This window comes from Xyrauchen texanus, chromosome 15 (genome assembly GCF_025860055.1).
Source record: "Xyrauchen texanus isolate HMW12.3.18 chromosome 15, RBS_HiC_50CHRs, whole genome shotgun sequence".
Classification (NCBI taxonomy): domain Eukaryota; kingdom Metazoa; phylum Chordata; class Actinopteri; order Cypriniformes; family Catostomidae; genus Xyrauchen; species Xyrauchen texanus.
Window position 1 is genome coordinate 19,430,124 of NC_068290.1, and position 18,590 is coordinate 19,448,713.

The 18,590-nt window shown below is 37.1% G+C and overlaps 1 protein-coding gene across 2 annotated transcripts in view; it reads right to left on the reverse strand.

Annotated features, from left to right (window-relative positions):
* The window catches only part of mindy3 (MINDY lysine 48 deubiquitinase 3), an 88,383-nt gene that overhangs the window by 1,773 nt on the left and 68,020 nt on the right, over positions 1-18,590 (reverse strand). Inside the window, exons 14-15 of one of the 2 annotated variants that reach the window (XM_052144154.1) lie at positions 14,566-14,637; positions 7,532-7,658 (exon numbers count right to left, since the gene is read on the reverse strand). In XM_052144154.1, coding sequence (XP_052000114.1) covers positions 7,647-7,658; positions 14,566-14,637 — 84 coding nt within the window. In that variant the 3' untranslated portion in view covers positions 7,532-7,646. Of the gene's footprint in view, positions 1-7,531; positions 7,659-14,565; positions 14,638-18,590 lie in introns of those variants that run through there. The other variant, XM_052144153.1, reaches the window with a different exon arrangement.

Below are 18,590 nucleotides of genomic sequence, written 5' to 3' on the forward strand. Positions count from 1 at the left end.
CGTTCCAAATTCACTTTCATTGTTCACAACAAGTTCCTATACAAATCTTAAACAACCCTGACACCAAGTTTTGGCAGGCAGAAGAGGAGATTAGATCATTTCCAGGGTTTACCCAGATCCCATGGCCACTTTTTTTTTTTTAAATATTAATTGGGTATAATAATAATATTGATGGCTATTATTATTCATTATAATACAACTGTAGGACTAATATATTTCTGTAATTTTTATGTAGTTATAACAACTATTCTTATTCTTATAATAATAATAATAATAATAATTATTATTATTATTATCAGGGCCTGAAATTAGGCATGGGATGGCGGGTATTGCGCACAAATTAAATCAATCCTGCATGTTCCACATGCATAATGCAGGAATATCCACACTATTTTATTCATTTTAACATGTAGCTGAGAACTGGTAAACCAATCCATACAGATGAACAAATCAAATCAATAATTTTGTCTTTGTATCAAACTGTAATTCCACTTTACAGTTTGAATAATTCTGAATGAATAATTCAGCTTCTCTGGGTCTCTCTCCCTCTCGCTCTCGCTCATGTGCAGCTTTTGGCAACTCATTAAACACGTCGCATTTAGTGTGAGCGTGCGCAGTGATGAAGTGCATATTTACTTACGATGTTACGGATCTATAAACCTGTTCATACGACATGAGAATGCAACCCATTCTCATTCCCCAAAAGTCCAATTTTGACGTTTATGCAGAAGCTATCCAAGGTGAGAAACCCCATTGTTTTCAACAACAAAACTTTGTCATCAGTTGTCAATTTTTTTATATTATTTTGTGTGCTTAACCTCAATTTTTATAATATTACAAATATATTAGTGTATACAAATATAATATTTTAGATCACCTAACCCAACCCCATTTCTAAACCCAACCGATAATCAACAATATAAAACATGAAAGAGACACTCTGACATACATCATTTGAAATACATTACACTATATATAGATATTTTTAAGGACCCAACCGCACATTTACGCCTAAACCTAACCAGTTCTCAACAATAGAAAAGATGTAACAAGCAGATAAAGTAGTCACGATCATTTAATAAAAAAATGCCATCCATCCATCCATGTGTATATGCTGTGTGCACAGCTATTAAAGAAAAATGAATATCAGGGTTTACATATGATACCTTCCTAATATTTAATAGGCTATTTTAAACAATCATCTAATCTAAAGCATCACTATCACAACTGCATTGTCCCCCGCATATTTGTCCAGCAACTTAACGTCCAACTGAAATTGACTGTCATCTAAAATAAATTTTAGCGTCATAATGCAATTAACATTTTCTCTAGAAGCTCGGCAAATGTGATCTGAGGTAAACATGGTTAGATTTAAAATATTTAAAAGTTTTAAAATGTTCAAAAGCTTGTTTTCTTAAAGTGAACTCAGCATGGTACAAATAGTTCTGATAGTTTATGGTCTTAAAAAAAGTGTAGAACATTTTGAGAATTAATTATTTTATTTAATGCTTTATTCATTTGGTAAATTATTTAATTTATTTCAGGAATTTTGCCAGCATATTTTAAAAAGCTAAACAATAATTTTATAGAATTGGGCTGTTAGTGTTCCAAAAAATATAGATGTGCCTTGATACGAGATGCTTGTATTGGTGCTCCTGGAAGTGTCATGTTTGCATCATCAGATCTATATGGCATTAAGATCAATCCATAATCACGTACAATAAATTGGCTTTCAAGGATATATAACGTCGTCACTATTAACACAGATTAGAGTAAATTCTGTCATGCGACACTGCAATTTTGCGTTAATGCCAAGTTTCCAAACAAGTTTTTCATAACATCTGAAGTATCGACATAGAGTTTATGCGCTAGAGTAAAACGGAAAATTATTTGTGTAATTTTAGCGATAATTAGCATTTCCATCAGCATTATTTTGGAGTGCTAATACCTTTTCTGCAAAAAATCCTTGGATGGAAACATGTGTGCATAGCAGAGTTCAACTGAAGGTTTTAATAGGTAAAAATATCCTCCCTCTACGAAGGAACCATCATGCTGATTCTACTGGCACATCTCATTCAAAACATTTATACAAATGAAGATGACACGAGTCACAAGACACGAAAGAGCCAATGCATAATTGCAGAGTCTCTGATGGCAGACCCGTGTCATTGTGCTTGAGGCAGCAAGTTTTAAATATGTTATAACGAAACTTGTGCAGGATGTGTATGGGCTGAAATATGTGCCACCAGAAACTGAATTTGAACCATTTATATTTGAATTTGAATGGCTAAACTTGAATAATTGCATTGAAAAACTGAATTTGAATCACATAATTTGAAATTGTATTGTTTAATTAAAATTGAATTTATTCAAAAACTGAATCTGAATTGTATCATTTGAAATTGAATTTATTCGTTTGGAACTGAAGTCCAATAAAATTTGATCCTCACTGAAAATTAAACTCTCTATATATCTTCACATTCACTTCTCACAATTCAGATTCAGTTCTCAAATTCAATTTCAAGTTACTGAGACAGACATCCGGGTAGTTGGAGGATGAAGGAAGAGCAATCGAGCGCAGATCGATAGATAGCGTTCATTGGCGCACAGGACTCCTCTTGGGCCAATCAGCACCAATGTTTTGGAGCACAGTACGTTACCCGCCATGAAACAAAGAAGAAGTGCTTGCCTGACCACCACCATGGATTCGGCTGGGACAAATACGGTAATGATTTTTTTTTTTACGATCTAACGATCTTTTGTTTAACTGTTGTTAATGTTATAGCTATTTTGTAGAAACAGGGGAAATTAAATCTTTCTCCCGACGTTGCAAACAGTAGCTATAATCCCACGTTTTTATGGTAGCCTACTAGCTCTTGTAACAACATTTTTGCCTGGTGTTTATTATTTCTAAGCGTTTGCCTCTTCCTCCGGTGAAAATGTTGTTGCAAACGTAGCTAGTGTTAGCCGCCGCCAAGTAGACTGGTCATGTCTTCAGTGTGATTTTTTTCCCGATAACTTCTCCTCGTGGTTGTCATTGTCAGAGTAACGTTACTGCTTACTGAGAGGGAGAGAGAGAGAGAGACTAGTAAGCGTGTAAGTTATGTGTCGCTGTGTTTGGCAGGTGCTAGCATAATGTAAGGCCATAAACTTCAGGGCAATTACACCATAGCACTAGCCCTATTCATTTGAATTGAATGCATAAGTTAGTTAATTCCGTTTGACTAGAACACAAAAATAGCACATTTACACTTCGAAAGAAAGCGATACAGCTTCCTGCACAACAGAGCAGTGCAAGTGGCTGATGCCATCACATGTAAAAAAGGTAAGGTGACACTGTATTTTTGGACACTGTAACTGTAGGCTAAATTATGATGTTAAATTAATGTTTATATTGTGCCCCTTTGGTTACTTAATCAGGCAGATTGCTTGTCTTCATCTAGCCTACATTTCATCTTCTTTTAGGGGATTTTCATTATATTCCATCATACCTAATGTTGGGGATTATTAAATTATTTCTATTCTATATTCTGCCTTAACATGTGTAGCTTGTGACAATGTGGTCAGTCACAATTTCCCTGTTGGACAAAGAGAAGCTAAGACAGCAAAGACCCACATAAACACAGTTTGGCATCTCAATCCTGTGATGATAGCCTTACCTGTTTTGCTCACAGCCATAGGATAAACGCCAGATTTATACTGCATATAGATATGTTATGGTTATGGACCACAGAAATGTGGACTTAATGATCTTCTTTGTGTTAACTTATTTTCAGATTCCTGCTGCTCCAGTAGCTCTGATCGACTTCTCGGCTAAAGCCAAAAAAAAAAAGCTTGACCGTTCTATTGATGGCAGGACAACTGAAAACCAGGTTGGGAAATCACTTTCATGCCCAAGAGTGAAGAGAGGGTCAGAAACATATGCTAGTTTTTTGAGACTTTAAGCAAAAACTGTCCAAGGAGTGCAGCACTGATGGCTAGGGAGCCTTACTACAAAGAATTCATCCCCAAATCTAGTATGCTTCCTAAAACTGTTCTTGAATACAGAACACCAGAGACTCTGCAGCTACCCCCAAAGAGCTTGGAGAGCTATGCCAAGTATTCCACCTAGAAGAGCTCATCATGTCCCAGGTCCAGGCTGTAGAGAGGGCAACTCGAAGTCAGAGTGCAAGCAGGATTTGGTTTAGGCAAAGAGCTGGACACATAACTGCTTCCAAGCTGAAACAAGCTATTAAGACCAACCCCAGCAACCATCCAAGAGCTTGATCAAGGCCATATGCTACCCAGAAGCATATAGGTTCACCACAGCCGCTACAAGGTATTTAGGGTTTGAATTAGGGTAAGGCAGAGGTAAGGCCTCGTGTAAACAGTGTTTATGTCCAGAAAAGAAACACTGACAACAGAGGGTATAATTTGGATAAAAAGAAGCTTGTCTATTAAGTAAATGTATCTTACTGGTGGAATATTAAATGAAATGTATAGTAACACATTGCTTTGGTGCACGTTAGTTATTAGTTATAGGGTTATAAGACTATGGTTATGCAGGAGTAGAACTAAGTATAGGGGTTAGGGAAATGGCATTTAAATCACTGAACTGGCTCTACACATCCAATACTAAGTAATCATTTCCTTTTCATGTTTTGCATGTGTACTGTGTACAGTTATGGATGCAAACATGAAGCACAAGCCAGAGGAGTCTATGAGAAGCTGATGGGTCGGGAGCATGCAGGCTTCTCCTGTATGGACAGTGGTCTCTGGCTGAACCCCAAGTGGCCATACATGGGGTCCTCCCTGATGGGATTGTTGCTTGTGACTGTCACGGAACTGGCATCTGCAAGATTAAGGTAATATTACAGTCTCTGTTGTAGTAAAGTCCCTAAATCTCGAGACTGAGTCGTGTCTCAAGTCCTAAACTGAGCAAAAAGGCAGAAAATATATTTGTTAATCTATTGTTCACGTGTCCTTCTCTCTGTGATTTTAGTGTCCACACTCTGACCAAGATGAAGCCAATCTGCGCTTGTGTGCTGGGGAAAAGGGCTTCTGCCTCATCAATGATGGGGATAATGTCATGCTGGACCGGACTCATGACTACTACTACCAAGTTCAGGGACAGCTTCACATTGTAGATGCTGAGTACTGTGATTTTGTTGTGTGGAACCACAATGACATTTTTGTTGAAAGGATTTTGCCCGATCTTGAACTTTAGGATGATGTTAGGCTTTTTTAGAAACGGTATACTTCCAGAAATACTGGGACAGCAAGTTACAAACTCACATGTGTAATGTAATGAAAGGATCCAGGCACTCTTGAAAGTGGGCTGTGTGATATTGCTGTTATATCAATACGGTTGTATGAGACAAGATTACATTTTGACTATTGTTATGAGTGTGGTCTTTGTGAGTTCTGGCTGTTGTATAATTTAAATGAAAAGATTAAATGCCATTGAGAAGACAGAATTATACATGGTGGTTTATTTACAAGATTAGATTTTTCAACAATTGTTATAATAACAAGAACATGGTGTGCAATAACAGATTAGAATCCATTTCATTACATATAATACATATAGCCAGTACAATTGGACTAGTGGATAAAAGTATTACACTTGTTGAAAACATACTAACAGACTGATATGTGTCGGGGCTCAGGTACTACTACTCCATGTCCTCTTACTTATCATCATCAGAGCCAAGAAGCAGGGATCAGGTATTGGACACTACATGTGTGAGGGCTCAGGTACTGGACTGACTGATTATTATCCCTCTCCCTCCTCCTTACTCCAATGGGACAATAGACTCCGAAAGATTAGACAAGCGCTAGGACAACCTAAAAAGCCCCAATCAAGTCCATATTAGACTACCGGTAACTTAATAAGCATTACTAAGTAAATGAGCATTTAATGACAACCTAATGCTATATAAACACAGACACAAAAAACACGTTGGCTAGCTAACATACCTCCGACGAAGTGGTCGCTGCAGACACGGGCATTAACAGACTCTGCTCCTCCCGACCGCAGACGTACGTTAAAAATCAACTTTTTACGGCGTTGTTCTGTGAGCTTTTTACATTTCTCACCTTTATGAGTGACAATCTTCGGTACTCTATAAAAACCCTTTCCCTTTTCTCGATTAGAACGATTGGAGCAGCCGTAAACTACACAAAACATTGGCATTTTGCCAGACGGCAGATCCTCAGCTATTTCACTTCCTGCCCTCCATCTGAATTGCGCGCTCTCGCGATGCAGCAGCGTGACGTCACGTGAAACCAACCTATGAACGCTATCTATCGATCTGCGCTCGATTGCTCTTCCTTCATCCTCCAACTACCCGGATGTCTGTCTCAGTAACTTGAAATTGAATTTGAGAACTGAATCTGAATTGTGAGAAGTGAATGTGAAGATATATAGAGAGTTTAATTTTCAGTGAGGATCAAATTTTATTGGACTTCAGTTCCAAACGAATAAATTCAATTTCAAATGATACAATTCAGATTCAGTTTTTGAATAAATTCAATTTTAATTAAACAATACAATTTCAAATTATGTGATTCAAATTCAGTTTTTCAATGCAATTATTCAAGTTTAGCCATTCAAATTCAAATATAAATGGTTCAAATTCAGTTTCTGGTGGCACATATTTCAGCCCATAGATGTGTTACGGCGGACGCTGGGTGACTGTGATTGATGACTAAAACTTACATTTAGGTTTGTTCTTCACATAAGAAAGTGATTGTAAGACTCGGAATACACCCGGTATAAAATGGGTCACTTCAGCAGTGCAGAATGTGTAAAGACAGATTAAATAAACAGATAAGCAACAGATTAAATATTAACCACTGTGAATAAATGTTGCCGATTTCAAATTAAATGAAAATCAGTCAGTTGACAAAGGTTTCACTTTGAAAAGAACGCACTTGCCGGGTGCGTCGTAAAATGGCGTTGCACCGCCTATCTCTGTAAGCAAGCGATGTGTTAAAACTATTGCTCCTGTAAAGTACGCAACCTTAGGGCGATCTAGTATTACCGGCTTTCATGTTGTGGTGCTCCATCATAAAAATACAGCACAAAGAAATTCATAAATAGTGCAATAAATAAATAAATGCCTTGTATGCAACCAGAACTGCTCAGCTGCAGGTTGAAGAGAAACATTTAAACATCTATAGCTTTCATCAAAAAAAGCAGTTTTAATAAATATGAAATGAATATAAACAATAATAATATAGTAATATTCATATCATAGGCTACATAATAATAAAATATCATCAATCTATCTTTAATATACATATTATATACAAGCAAGTGTCTCTCAAGATTTAATTTGTATTGACATTTTTATTTTATTTTACTCCCAATTTGGAATGTCCAGATCCCAGTGTACACAGAGCCGAAATTTTCTTCTAAAAATGTTTGTGTTCAGCACAAGAAGAAAAAAAGTGCTTGAGATTAAAACAGAACATTTCTTCTGTGTGATGTGAGATCATCAAAGATGAGATCCATGCACTCCACATTCACTGAATGTGTCTTTTAATATCCTTTTTATACTTAACATTAAGTAGTTGATCAAAAAGCAAAAAGAAACAGTTTAATCACACATGGTATGGATGCGGTGAAAAAAAACAAGACACTCCTGACGTTTTACGTTCACTCAATCAGACACCTGTTGAAAAAGACAGTACCATTTTAATGCTTTTTATACCAATTAATGTAAACTCAATATAATTACTTAGAAATTGTACACATTATTTCAAACAGTGACAGCTCATATCACCATTATATATAAATTTCATGATATAATATTATATTGATAGACTACAATTTTTACATTTTAAAAAAGTAAATGTTATGTCAAAAGTAATGATGAAAAACAAATGATATTGTGTATACTCTTTAACATACTGTTTAGTTCTATTGCTTGTCATGCACCTGATCAGTCTGAACGAGTTTTGAAGGTTTATTTGTTTGTGGATCTTTTCTTATAAAGGTATATGAGAAACTCTTTATTATTTGGACTTTGAGCATTTATACTGTGTATTTAAGAACTTTATTTTGTTAAAAATAAACAATAGTGTTTTTATATCGAATAGAGATTATATCGTATCGTGAACTTCATATTATAAATCCCTAATACTACTGTAAAATGCATACCTAAAGCACGTACTGTTTTACGGGCAGAGAAGTGCGTCCTTCATCAAATACAGTACATGCTCTGACAGTATGCGATTTCAGATGTAGCTTAAGTCTCTCTCTCTTTATTGTCTCATTAGAGACCTGGCCTCCTGCAATGATGTCATCAGACATGAGACAGTAGATGGCTTCCATATGGAGGGCCCCTTATTACCAGGGAAGAATTTGCCCTTAGAAAACTGTCATGGTGAACATGTGCCCATATTTGTATGTGTTTTCCATTGCTGTTATGCATTGTGTTCAGTAAGTGTGCTGAAACTTAAAAAACATTGTGTGTGATAATTGTTTTTTTTTTATGCATACACATGGAACCATGAATGAAAGAAGTATGAAAGTTTGTATAAATGGTTTAATGTTACCAGTATTGAGTGAGATTAGAGGTTTACTGACTCCAGATTACCCTTAAATCCAGGAATTAAACGGTGCTGTTCAAAATAATCAAGCCTCAGACATATCCTCTCTCACACACACAAAACAATAATTATCATCATTAAACAATCAAGATCCTGTTCAAGCTAGCCTATTCACTCAGTAGCATGATCTAATGTAAATCTTCAACACTCCCTCTGGTGGCAGACACAAACAGTCTCAGTGGTTCTATTCAGTGCCACTACACCACTGAATACACACTAGAGTACTATGTTGTTGTGAAGGCTCAGACATGCTGACAACATAATTCATAAGTCATTTGGAAGCAGATCACAGACTTGCAAGGCACCACTTGTCATTTTTCCTCTAAACAGCCAAATAACCTCCGCTCAACCCTGTGTTTCAGCAAAAACGTTGCTTGTGTCTCATCTGAATACACACATTTATTATAGCTGCCAGTCTGCTCTGGTTACGTGGACCGGTGGAGTTCTCCATGTTCTCTCCAGAACACAACAGTGTGCGATTTCGGACGTAGCTTAAGTCTCTCTCTCTTTATTGTCTCAACTCTGTGCTTCAGCAAAAAAGTTGCTTGTGTCATCAAGCATGAGTGTTCACTTGTTTAACAAGAACATGTGAATGTTCTCTTTGACAGCACATCTGTAATATGGATTTAAGACAAAATAATTTTACTACAAAAAACTATTTTTTGCAGTGAAATTCTTTACCGAATTAAACTTAATTTTTTCTTCAATTCAGAGAGTCATTTAGAGGTATTTTTAAAAGATGATTTTGTCCTCTTTATTGTTAGCAAGCACATTTAATATAACCTTTTAAGTCAGGGAACAAGCTGAATAGTCAGTTAAGAGCTAATGATTAATCATTGCAATAACCACTGAATAATTAAATACTTCAGCATAAATCCAGATTTGTCAGACCAGGAAATGTTTTTTCAACAATCTACTGTCCAGCTTTGGTGTGCCTGTGCCCACTGCAGCCTCAGTATCCTGTTGTAAGCTGACAGTAGTGGTACCCGTGGGGTCTTCTGCTGCTGTAGCCCATCTGCCTCAATGTTCGACGTGTTGTATTTTCAGAAATGCTTTTCTGTATAGACCTGTTGTAACATGGTTATTCTGGTTAGTCACCTTCCTGTCAGCTTCGACCAGTCTTGCCATTCTCCTCTGACCTCTGTCATTAACAAGCCGTTTTCGGCCATAGAAATGTCACTATTTGGATGTTTTTTTCTTTTTTTCACACCAATCTCTTTACACTGTAGAAAATGTTGCACTTGAACATCCCAGGAGATCAACAGTTACAGAAATAATCAAACCAGCCCGTCTGGCACCAACAATCATGCCATGGTTTAAATCATTGAGATCACATCTTTTCCCCATTCTGACGGTTGATGTGATCATTAACTAAGTTCCTGACCCATCTGATCTGCATGATTTTATACATTACACTGCTGCAACATGATTGACTGAATAGATAAATCGCATTAATTAGATGGTATACAGGTGTCCTTAAAGTGGCTGGTGAGTGTCATGTTATAGATTGAGCATAATAAATTTAGCCAAAATATTTAATAAATGAATGCACAAGTGACAAAGGTACGTGGAACTTTGTCAGTGACAGTTGAAGTACACTGAATTACACCCATCAATACAGGGTTTTAATGTAAACGTAAAAATATTTTTTTTTGCTTTGTCACATCACTCCATTTCAAATCGTTAATGAATAGCTCTGACAGCATGGGACAGTGGTCAACAATTTATAAGTGACATGAAGCAGAACTGCAGGAGGATGACAGAATGAGAGCAACTCTCTTCAGATGGTAATATGACTTGAACAGAAAGACAACCTGGGTTTTCACTACAATTGCCAGTATGATCCATGTTACAGCCAGAAGAGATCCTTACATTTTGCAGGGCATTTGGTTCCTGAGAAAGGGCCCGTGTGAATATACGAGTGTCACAGAGGAAGCCACAACAACAAAGGCTGCACACTTCACTGCTAATGAGTTTGCCAGAGTAATGAAGAGTAAACCTGTGTGTCTTCAGGGGCCTGATGTGGCAGTTCCTGCCAATTATCCCTAAATGTCTGTCAATCTCTCTAGACACATACACTTCCGATAGAAGTGTAGGGTCACACACACTGTGATAAATGAATGCATGAGGTGGTCAGGGGGTGTGATTTTTCTCTAGCGTTTAAGGATGGCATGTGTAAATGTCATTAGTACTCTTAATGGGGACGTGTATGGAAAATGAGGAATAGGTCTTGATGGTAACAAAACTCTCAAGTACCAGTGGCAGTACAGAGGACATCCCATAAGAATAAGTACCAGGCTAGACATCAGAGTGAGATCATAAAGGGGTCTGTAAGAGGCTGACACAGAATGTGATTATTTGTTTTATGTGATTTATTATGAGGGATATTTTAAATACTAAACCTTAGACAAATTATTGATAACAAATTTTTTTTGCTAACAAATACAATAATAATAACAAATATATATACAAAAATTAAATAAATAAATAAACAACAAAAATACCTTTATGATTTTGTGGTCATCATTCTATCTTTACACATGTCAGTGTGTCTACATATCACTCTAAATATAAACAGATTTCAGAGGGAAACGGCTTATAGAACAATAAAAAAAATTGGGGTGGGGATTTGAGTTTATCCATTGGTTGTTGATTGGATTGTGAAAATATGGGGGTTGCATATGGATACACACCCCTACCACTGTGCTGCTCGAGTCAGAGCCGGTTATTGGTGAAATTGAGCAGTGATCTGAACACATTTATGATCAAACTGACAACATAAATGCATGAGCACATCGCGGTATTTGATTATGAGGAGGCTGTAGAAGTTGAAAAAAGAGTGAGTAAAAGATAACCACATTTGAACGTTTTCAATACACTAAAAATAAAGATTTTTTTTAAAAAAATGACTCGTGCTGTGCATCCCAAGATAACTGCATTCAAAAATCTAAATAACTCCAGAGGCATTCGAAGCATAGCATTGTAGTGATCACCTCTCGAACACAACCGCGAATTCGTCATTATTCCTCCTCATTCAAAATGTAATTTCAAGCCAGCTGACCCGTAACCAAGGAAGATTGGGTTAAGGAACCATAGTTTTGAAGGAAAACAGATGAAAACACACCTAGACATCATCACCAACATGCGATTGACGCTTCGTTCAACTCTATGCAAAGTTGTGGCATTTATAAAAAGGGGTAGGGTTGAAGTGGTCTAAATGATTGGAGAGGTCCTGCATATGAAACTAACGAGAAGTCTGTCGTTTCATCAGAACATTCATTACATTTTGATTCAATATTATGAGGTAAAAAAAAAAAAAAAAAACATACGCATGGATGAATAGTTCACAATAAGATCAATAACATGCATTTAGAAAATTGAGTGAATTTTTACTTCATGTCGAATTTAAGTCTAGATATGTGCTTTTGAATGCTCAACAGATTGCCTAAATTAATAATACATTTCTTACAAAAAAAAAATTGCCATCATTCACTCAACCTCATTCATGCTTCTGTTACAGTATAAAGTTATAAGACACACGAGAACCTATTGTGCTTAATGTCACTGACGTAAAAAAGGCATGAAGTAATTTTGTAACAACATAAGAGTGATTAAATGATAAAAATTGCATCATTCCATTAACTACAATTGCTAAAGCTAAAATGTATTAAAGGGCACCTATTATGGAATTTTGAAAATTACCTTTCATGTAGTGTGTAACATAGATTTAAGTGAACAAAAACATCCTGCAAAGTTTTATATATGAAAGTTCACCGTAAAAAAAAGTTATTGTCTCTCAAAAGTAGGAGTTGACTCTGAGTCAATGTAATGAATCGTTTTTCCAATGAGTCATTTTCCTTTTCGTTGTGACGTCAAGACGAAAAATTATCAAATTGGCCGCACCCACTCATTGCGCGCGCAGACACCAGGGAAAACTTGAAAACATCATGTCGACAACAAGACGCTGTGTTCTGAAGTGCATATCAAAAGCGACCTTTTTTTCACTGCCCAGGGACGAGCATGTGAAGAATCAGTGGCTAGAGTTTATATTTACAACTATACCACACAAGTATAGCCCGAACCTTGTGCTGTGTTCGCGTCATTTTAATGACGATTGCTTTACGAACATGAATGCTTTCAAGTGTGGATTCGCGAGCCGGTTGATACTGAAGGAAGGTTCAGTACCAAGTTTATTTGGATCAGCTTCCTCCTCCGAATCACAACCTGTAAGTATTATTAATAATTGTTGCTTTTACAGGTGAAACTCGGAAAATTAGAATATCGTGCAAAAGTTCATTAATTTCAGTAATTCAACTTAAAAGGTGAAACTAATATATTATATAGACTCATTACAAGCAAAGTAAGATATTTCAAGCCTTTATTTGATATAATTTTGATGATTATGGCTTACAGCTTATGAAAACCCCAAATTCAGAATCTCATAAAATTAGAATATTACATGACATCAATAAAAAAAAGGATTTTAAATACAGAAATGTCGGCCCTCTGAAAAGTATAATCATACATATGTACTCAGTACTTGGTTTGGGCCCCTTTTGCATTAATTACTGTCTCAATGCGGCGTGGCATGGATGCTATCAGCCTGTGGCACTGCTGAGGTGTTATGGAAGACCAAGATGCTTCAATAGTGGCCTTCAGCTCTTCTGCATTGTTTGGTCTCATGTCTCTCATCTTTCTCTTGGCAATGCCCCATAGATTCTCTATGGGGTTCAGGTCAGGCGAGTTTGCTGGCCAATCAAGCACAGTAATACCATGGTCATTGAACCAGGTTTTGGTACTTTTGGCAGTGTGGGCAGGTGCCAAGTCCTGCTGGAAAATGAAGTCAGCATCTCCATAAAGCTTGTCTGCTGAAGGAAGCATGAAGTGCTCTAAAATGTCCCGGTAGACGGCTGCGTTGACTCTGGACTTAATAAAGCACAGTGGACCAACATCAGCCGATGACATGGCTCCCCAAACCAACACAGACTGTGGAAACGTCACACTGGACTTCAAGAATCTTGGATTGTGTGCCTCTCCATTCTTCCTCCAGACTCTGACACCTTGGTTCCCAAATGAGATGCAAAATTTGCTCTCATCAGAAAAGAGGACTTTGGACCACTGAGCAACAGACCAGTTCTTTTTTTCTTTAGCCCAGGTAAGACGTTTGACATTTGAAGCCCATGTCCAGGACCCGTCTGTGTGTGGTGGCTCTTGATGCAGTAACTCCAGCCTCAGTCCACTCCTTGTGAAGCTCCCTCACACATTTGAATGGCCTTTTCCTGACAATCCGCTCCAGGCTACGGTCATCCCTGCTGCTTGTGCACCTTTTTCTTCCACACTTTTCCCTTCCACTTAACTTTCTATTAATGTGCTTTGATACAGCACTTTGAGAACATCCAACTTCTTTTGCAATTACCTTTTGAGGCTTTCCCTCCTTGTGGAGGGTGTCAATGATGGTTTTCTGCACAACTGTCAGGTCAGCAGTCTTAGCGTCACGCAAAGGAGAGGTTTGGAAAAATGAGTCGTTGAACGAATCATTTTGGAGTCGGTGAGCAAATCAGGTAAACATAAATGCATATTATAAGACAACAAAAGTGTTTTTTGTCATTGCATGCATGTAAAACTGTTGTTGGGGACTCCCAAAACAATATTAGGAACATTTTAAATGCCATAATAGGTGCCCTTTAAAACGAAACAGAAACACGCATGTCCACGAAATAGACACTTAACTGTAGTATCAAAACCATTGCTGAAGCAAAGTGAAATTTAATTTCAAAATTACTATCATTGTGCTTGGTTTGAGTTTGTATATAAACATGCATTAAAATAACCAGAAAGCCTGAGGCTTCAGTTCAGTAAAATTGTTTTACAGTAGATCATTTTTGGCTTCAGTATACTTTGCAGAATATCAAAAATAGAGATCTTAGAGCATCGGTATTAGTGAGTAAGCGTGAATGTGTGTCTTACCTTCTCATTGTGGTTGGACTGCTTTAGACCATTATAGTGATATACAGGAAATGAGTCTGGAATCACTGAATCCTGGAACAGCAAGAAAACACGTGTCAGTGTGGACATGTAAACGTCTATATACTTTACTGTGCATGTGTGTGTGTTAAAACATCAGGTATGTAACATCAGTGCAGAGTAGGGCTGGGAGAAATGCAATTTTTTTTAATTTAAGAAAAATATCACGATATCCGATTATATCATCAACCCCCCTGCGCCCAATGCAGAGCCCGTTAAGTAAGCGTATTACCTACCTGACACAATATATATATATATATAAAAAAAAAAGGATTAAAAATGATTATACAAATAATATGGTTAAAACCTGCACCAAGCAGAACTGGCATCACATTCTTTGCTTTCCTAAACGATAAGAAGTCCTTGTATAGCAGTTTTCTTCAACTATTGTTTGTGTGTCAGCCTTCCAAGTTAGGCCATTGAAATTAATACATAGAAACATGGAAAACAAAGATAATCCTAAATTCAAATTACACTTTAAATGAAATGAAAAAGCAATTAAAATAAAGTGGTAAAAAATTACAACCACCTCTTCAAATCCAAACATTCACAATCTTCAACTTCCTCCACCAAACCCCATTTGCTGTGACACAAGTATCCTTCTATGACAACAGGTGGAAAATTGCCAATACAAATGAATATCATAAAGAGAATTATAAATGTAAACACAATAATAATAATAATAATTTAAATATAAATAAACCATTACCTCTAGAAAGTTCTACACAACCCACATAATTTTTACTTTCATAAAACGGCTACAACAGTTTATTTACTTTTAACAGTTTATTTAGTTTATTAGTTTATTTGTGCTTAAACAAATAGTGTAAGCTTAATAAATTACCTTGTGGTCACCAATTAATGATGCCTAATAATTTCCACTGTGCTATCAAATTTGTTTCTGTATTATGTTTCATTAATGCAGTTAATGCTGCCAAAAGAAAATAAATTAGAGCTCAATTTAAGGTTTAAGGTGAACGTGTTTTTTTTTTATTATTTTACGATTTAATCACTCATCTTAGTTTTTTCAACTACTTTACCTAAGCAAATCATAAGGTGCTTTAACCTCCTCAGACCACTGCAAGAATTCTGTGTGCATTTCCATCTCATTTTTTTATTTGTAACTAGTAGCATCTAATAAAAAAGTAAAAAAAAAATAAATTCTAGAGCAAATAGTTTTCCTTAAAAATATATGTCCTCATATGTGGAAGTTGGTTAAAGAGTGTTGGGTAATCATGTTTTTGAGATGTTCTAGACATTGCATTTGATTTTCTAGAAAGATGAATATCAATTCTGATTAAAGTAATGGCCAGCATCATCAAATCACTGCCAATCATGTTAATATAAAACTTCTAATTATACAATTCTGAATCTATGTACTGATTATCATTGTTCTATGTCTGCAAATGTTGAGTGTTCCAAACATCATCTGCAGCCTGAAACATAACTTTTAGTAAGATTTTAGGAGTGAATGCAATTAGCTACATACGAAAGATATATGATGCACCCATGCTCCCCATTTAGTGAATTACTTAACCTCCAGTGTGCTGTCTGTCTGCACTGGTCTCAGAACAGTTTGAAATGCACCTAATTTTCATCCTAACTCCATATAAAGCCTCTGAAAGCAAAATCTTTCAGCTTTTGGATGAATACATTTATTCTGATTTAATAATGTTAATGAATAGCACCTTATTGTACAGTGTTGTTAAACAAACTATATAAAAAATTGGCAAAATGACACACATATTTGTTACTCTGAAAAGTTATCGAACATGTTTTGAAACATCTGTCAGAAAACAGCTCTACAGCACTCATCAGAATACTTCATGTTTATCGGCACACAAAAGCATATAAAAGCAGCATATCAAACAAAACTAGAGACGCTTCTCTTCACAACCAAATGGGTTTAAGTGGAAAAAGTTTGAAGAGATTTCTTAGCAGAGGCACTTTTTTTGGTGCTACGCACACAGAAGCTATTCAAGGAAACTGACACCATGGTGTTTGGTCAATTGACTGTGTGCATCATAAGTGCAGTTTTAATCTAGTTGCCAAGCCATATAGCATTTGTTAAAGTTCATGTCTGAGTCTAGAGAGTACGTTATAACAGCTATATGTCCTATATGTCCAAAGTGAGAAATACTGCCTAGATCTGTCTCAATTTATCTACCTTAGATAAAGCAAACGGCTGCATTTCCAGCAAGTGTGACAAAGTTCCGCTGTCATTGACCACAACGTAAACAACACAAACACAGCATGTAGAGCAGAATAATATCCTAATGTTGTATAATTGCCTAGTGTCAGCATTTATAGTAAAAGATTAAGTAAATCATTCAGTTGTTTCTTTGTTGTATTGAAGAGATGATAATAAAACCAGCCTCTTTAACGAGAGCGTGACGATGCAGTATTTTCATGTCTCCATGAAAATACCTCCGATGATGCCTTTATTTATTTATTTTCAAAGGCAATTGTGACAGGGCGGAGGGCGGGGTCGTAATGCTACACACCCGGCCCCTAATCAGGCTATTGAAGTCTCAGAGAGGGATAAAGAGGGGCAGTGGTGGCTCAGTGGTTGAGGCTCAGGGTTACTGACCAGAAGGTTGGGGGTTCAAGCCCCAGCACCACCAAGATGCCACTGTTGGGCCCTTGAGCAAGGCACTTAACTCCAGGTTGCTCCGGGGTGATTGTCCCTGTAACAAGTGCACTGTAAGTCGCTTTGGATAAAAGCGTCTGCCAAATGCATAAATGTAAATGTAAATGTAAATGGATAAAGGCCGACTGTAGACTGCAATGTGACAGAGAGAGAGATTTACGGGCAGCTGTCCGCCACCTTTGTGTGTTTGTCTTTTTTGTTTTGTTCTTCATTAAACTATAATTGATATACTCGAGCCGGTTTTCGCCTCCTCCTTTCCTTTAATCCCTTTATAACAATATTTAATTAGCCATGTTGAATGCGAGATCTGCATGTCTGTATCCTTTACACTGCTATGAAAGAGAAAATGCTCTCTGACAAGAATGGAGAGAATAATGCATTTATTATTTTGCCAAGATGAAAACAAGATACAGTTTTGGTGCAAAGAAAGTTAAAGCAGCATTTTCCCAGCAGCTATCTGGTCTCTAATGGTTGTCTAACTAGACACAGCCTTTAACTTGTTTATCATTATTTGGCTGACGTCATTGGACTTCCTGTTTCTGACGGCACAGCACGCACGCACGCTGCACGAGAGTTTGTTTGTGGCCTGCTTAGCACTGCTTATTCTCATACGTTCAACATTATAGTCATCGTTCATAGTTATATCCTTTGTCATTTTACCGCGTCGTTCATAGTTATATCCTTTGACATTTTACCGCGTTTCAGATCCTTCCGCTTTTTCTCCCGTTTCATCTGCGTGTATTTTACCGGTTGCTGCTGACACCTAGCTAGAGTCTGTGTTTGTAGCCTTTAATCCTTAAACACCTGCCATTGTTAAGCACGCATCGGGTCTTCCCGTATTATTCTCTTATCGGGATTCAACTGCGCGCATATTCCACCTGTATCCGCGTTCTATTTTTATCGCGGTTAAACTGTGTGCATTTTTTCAGCGCGCACCCGTTTTTTCTCCTCTGCGGTACACAGATTATTGCATCGATCTCAAAGCACCGCTTATCAGAACAACCACCACCAACAACAAACCATTTTGTGAGGGATTCAAATCAATCTCAAAACCCTCAACGCTCAGGAACAACGAACAATTAGCGGTAAGTCATGGCATCGGCTCATGTTATTTGTTCATGCATTGCATGTCACATGTTTAAAATAGCCTCCTCCGTCAGCAGTGAGGGATTCACTTGTGATAAATGTAAGGAATTAGTCAGGCTGACGGAGAAGGTTAATGAGTTAGAGACTCACATCCGAACGCTAGTAGAGGTCAGTGAGAAAGAGAAGCCGTTAGATACTGTTTCGGATGCGGGCAGTACAGAGAGCAACACAC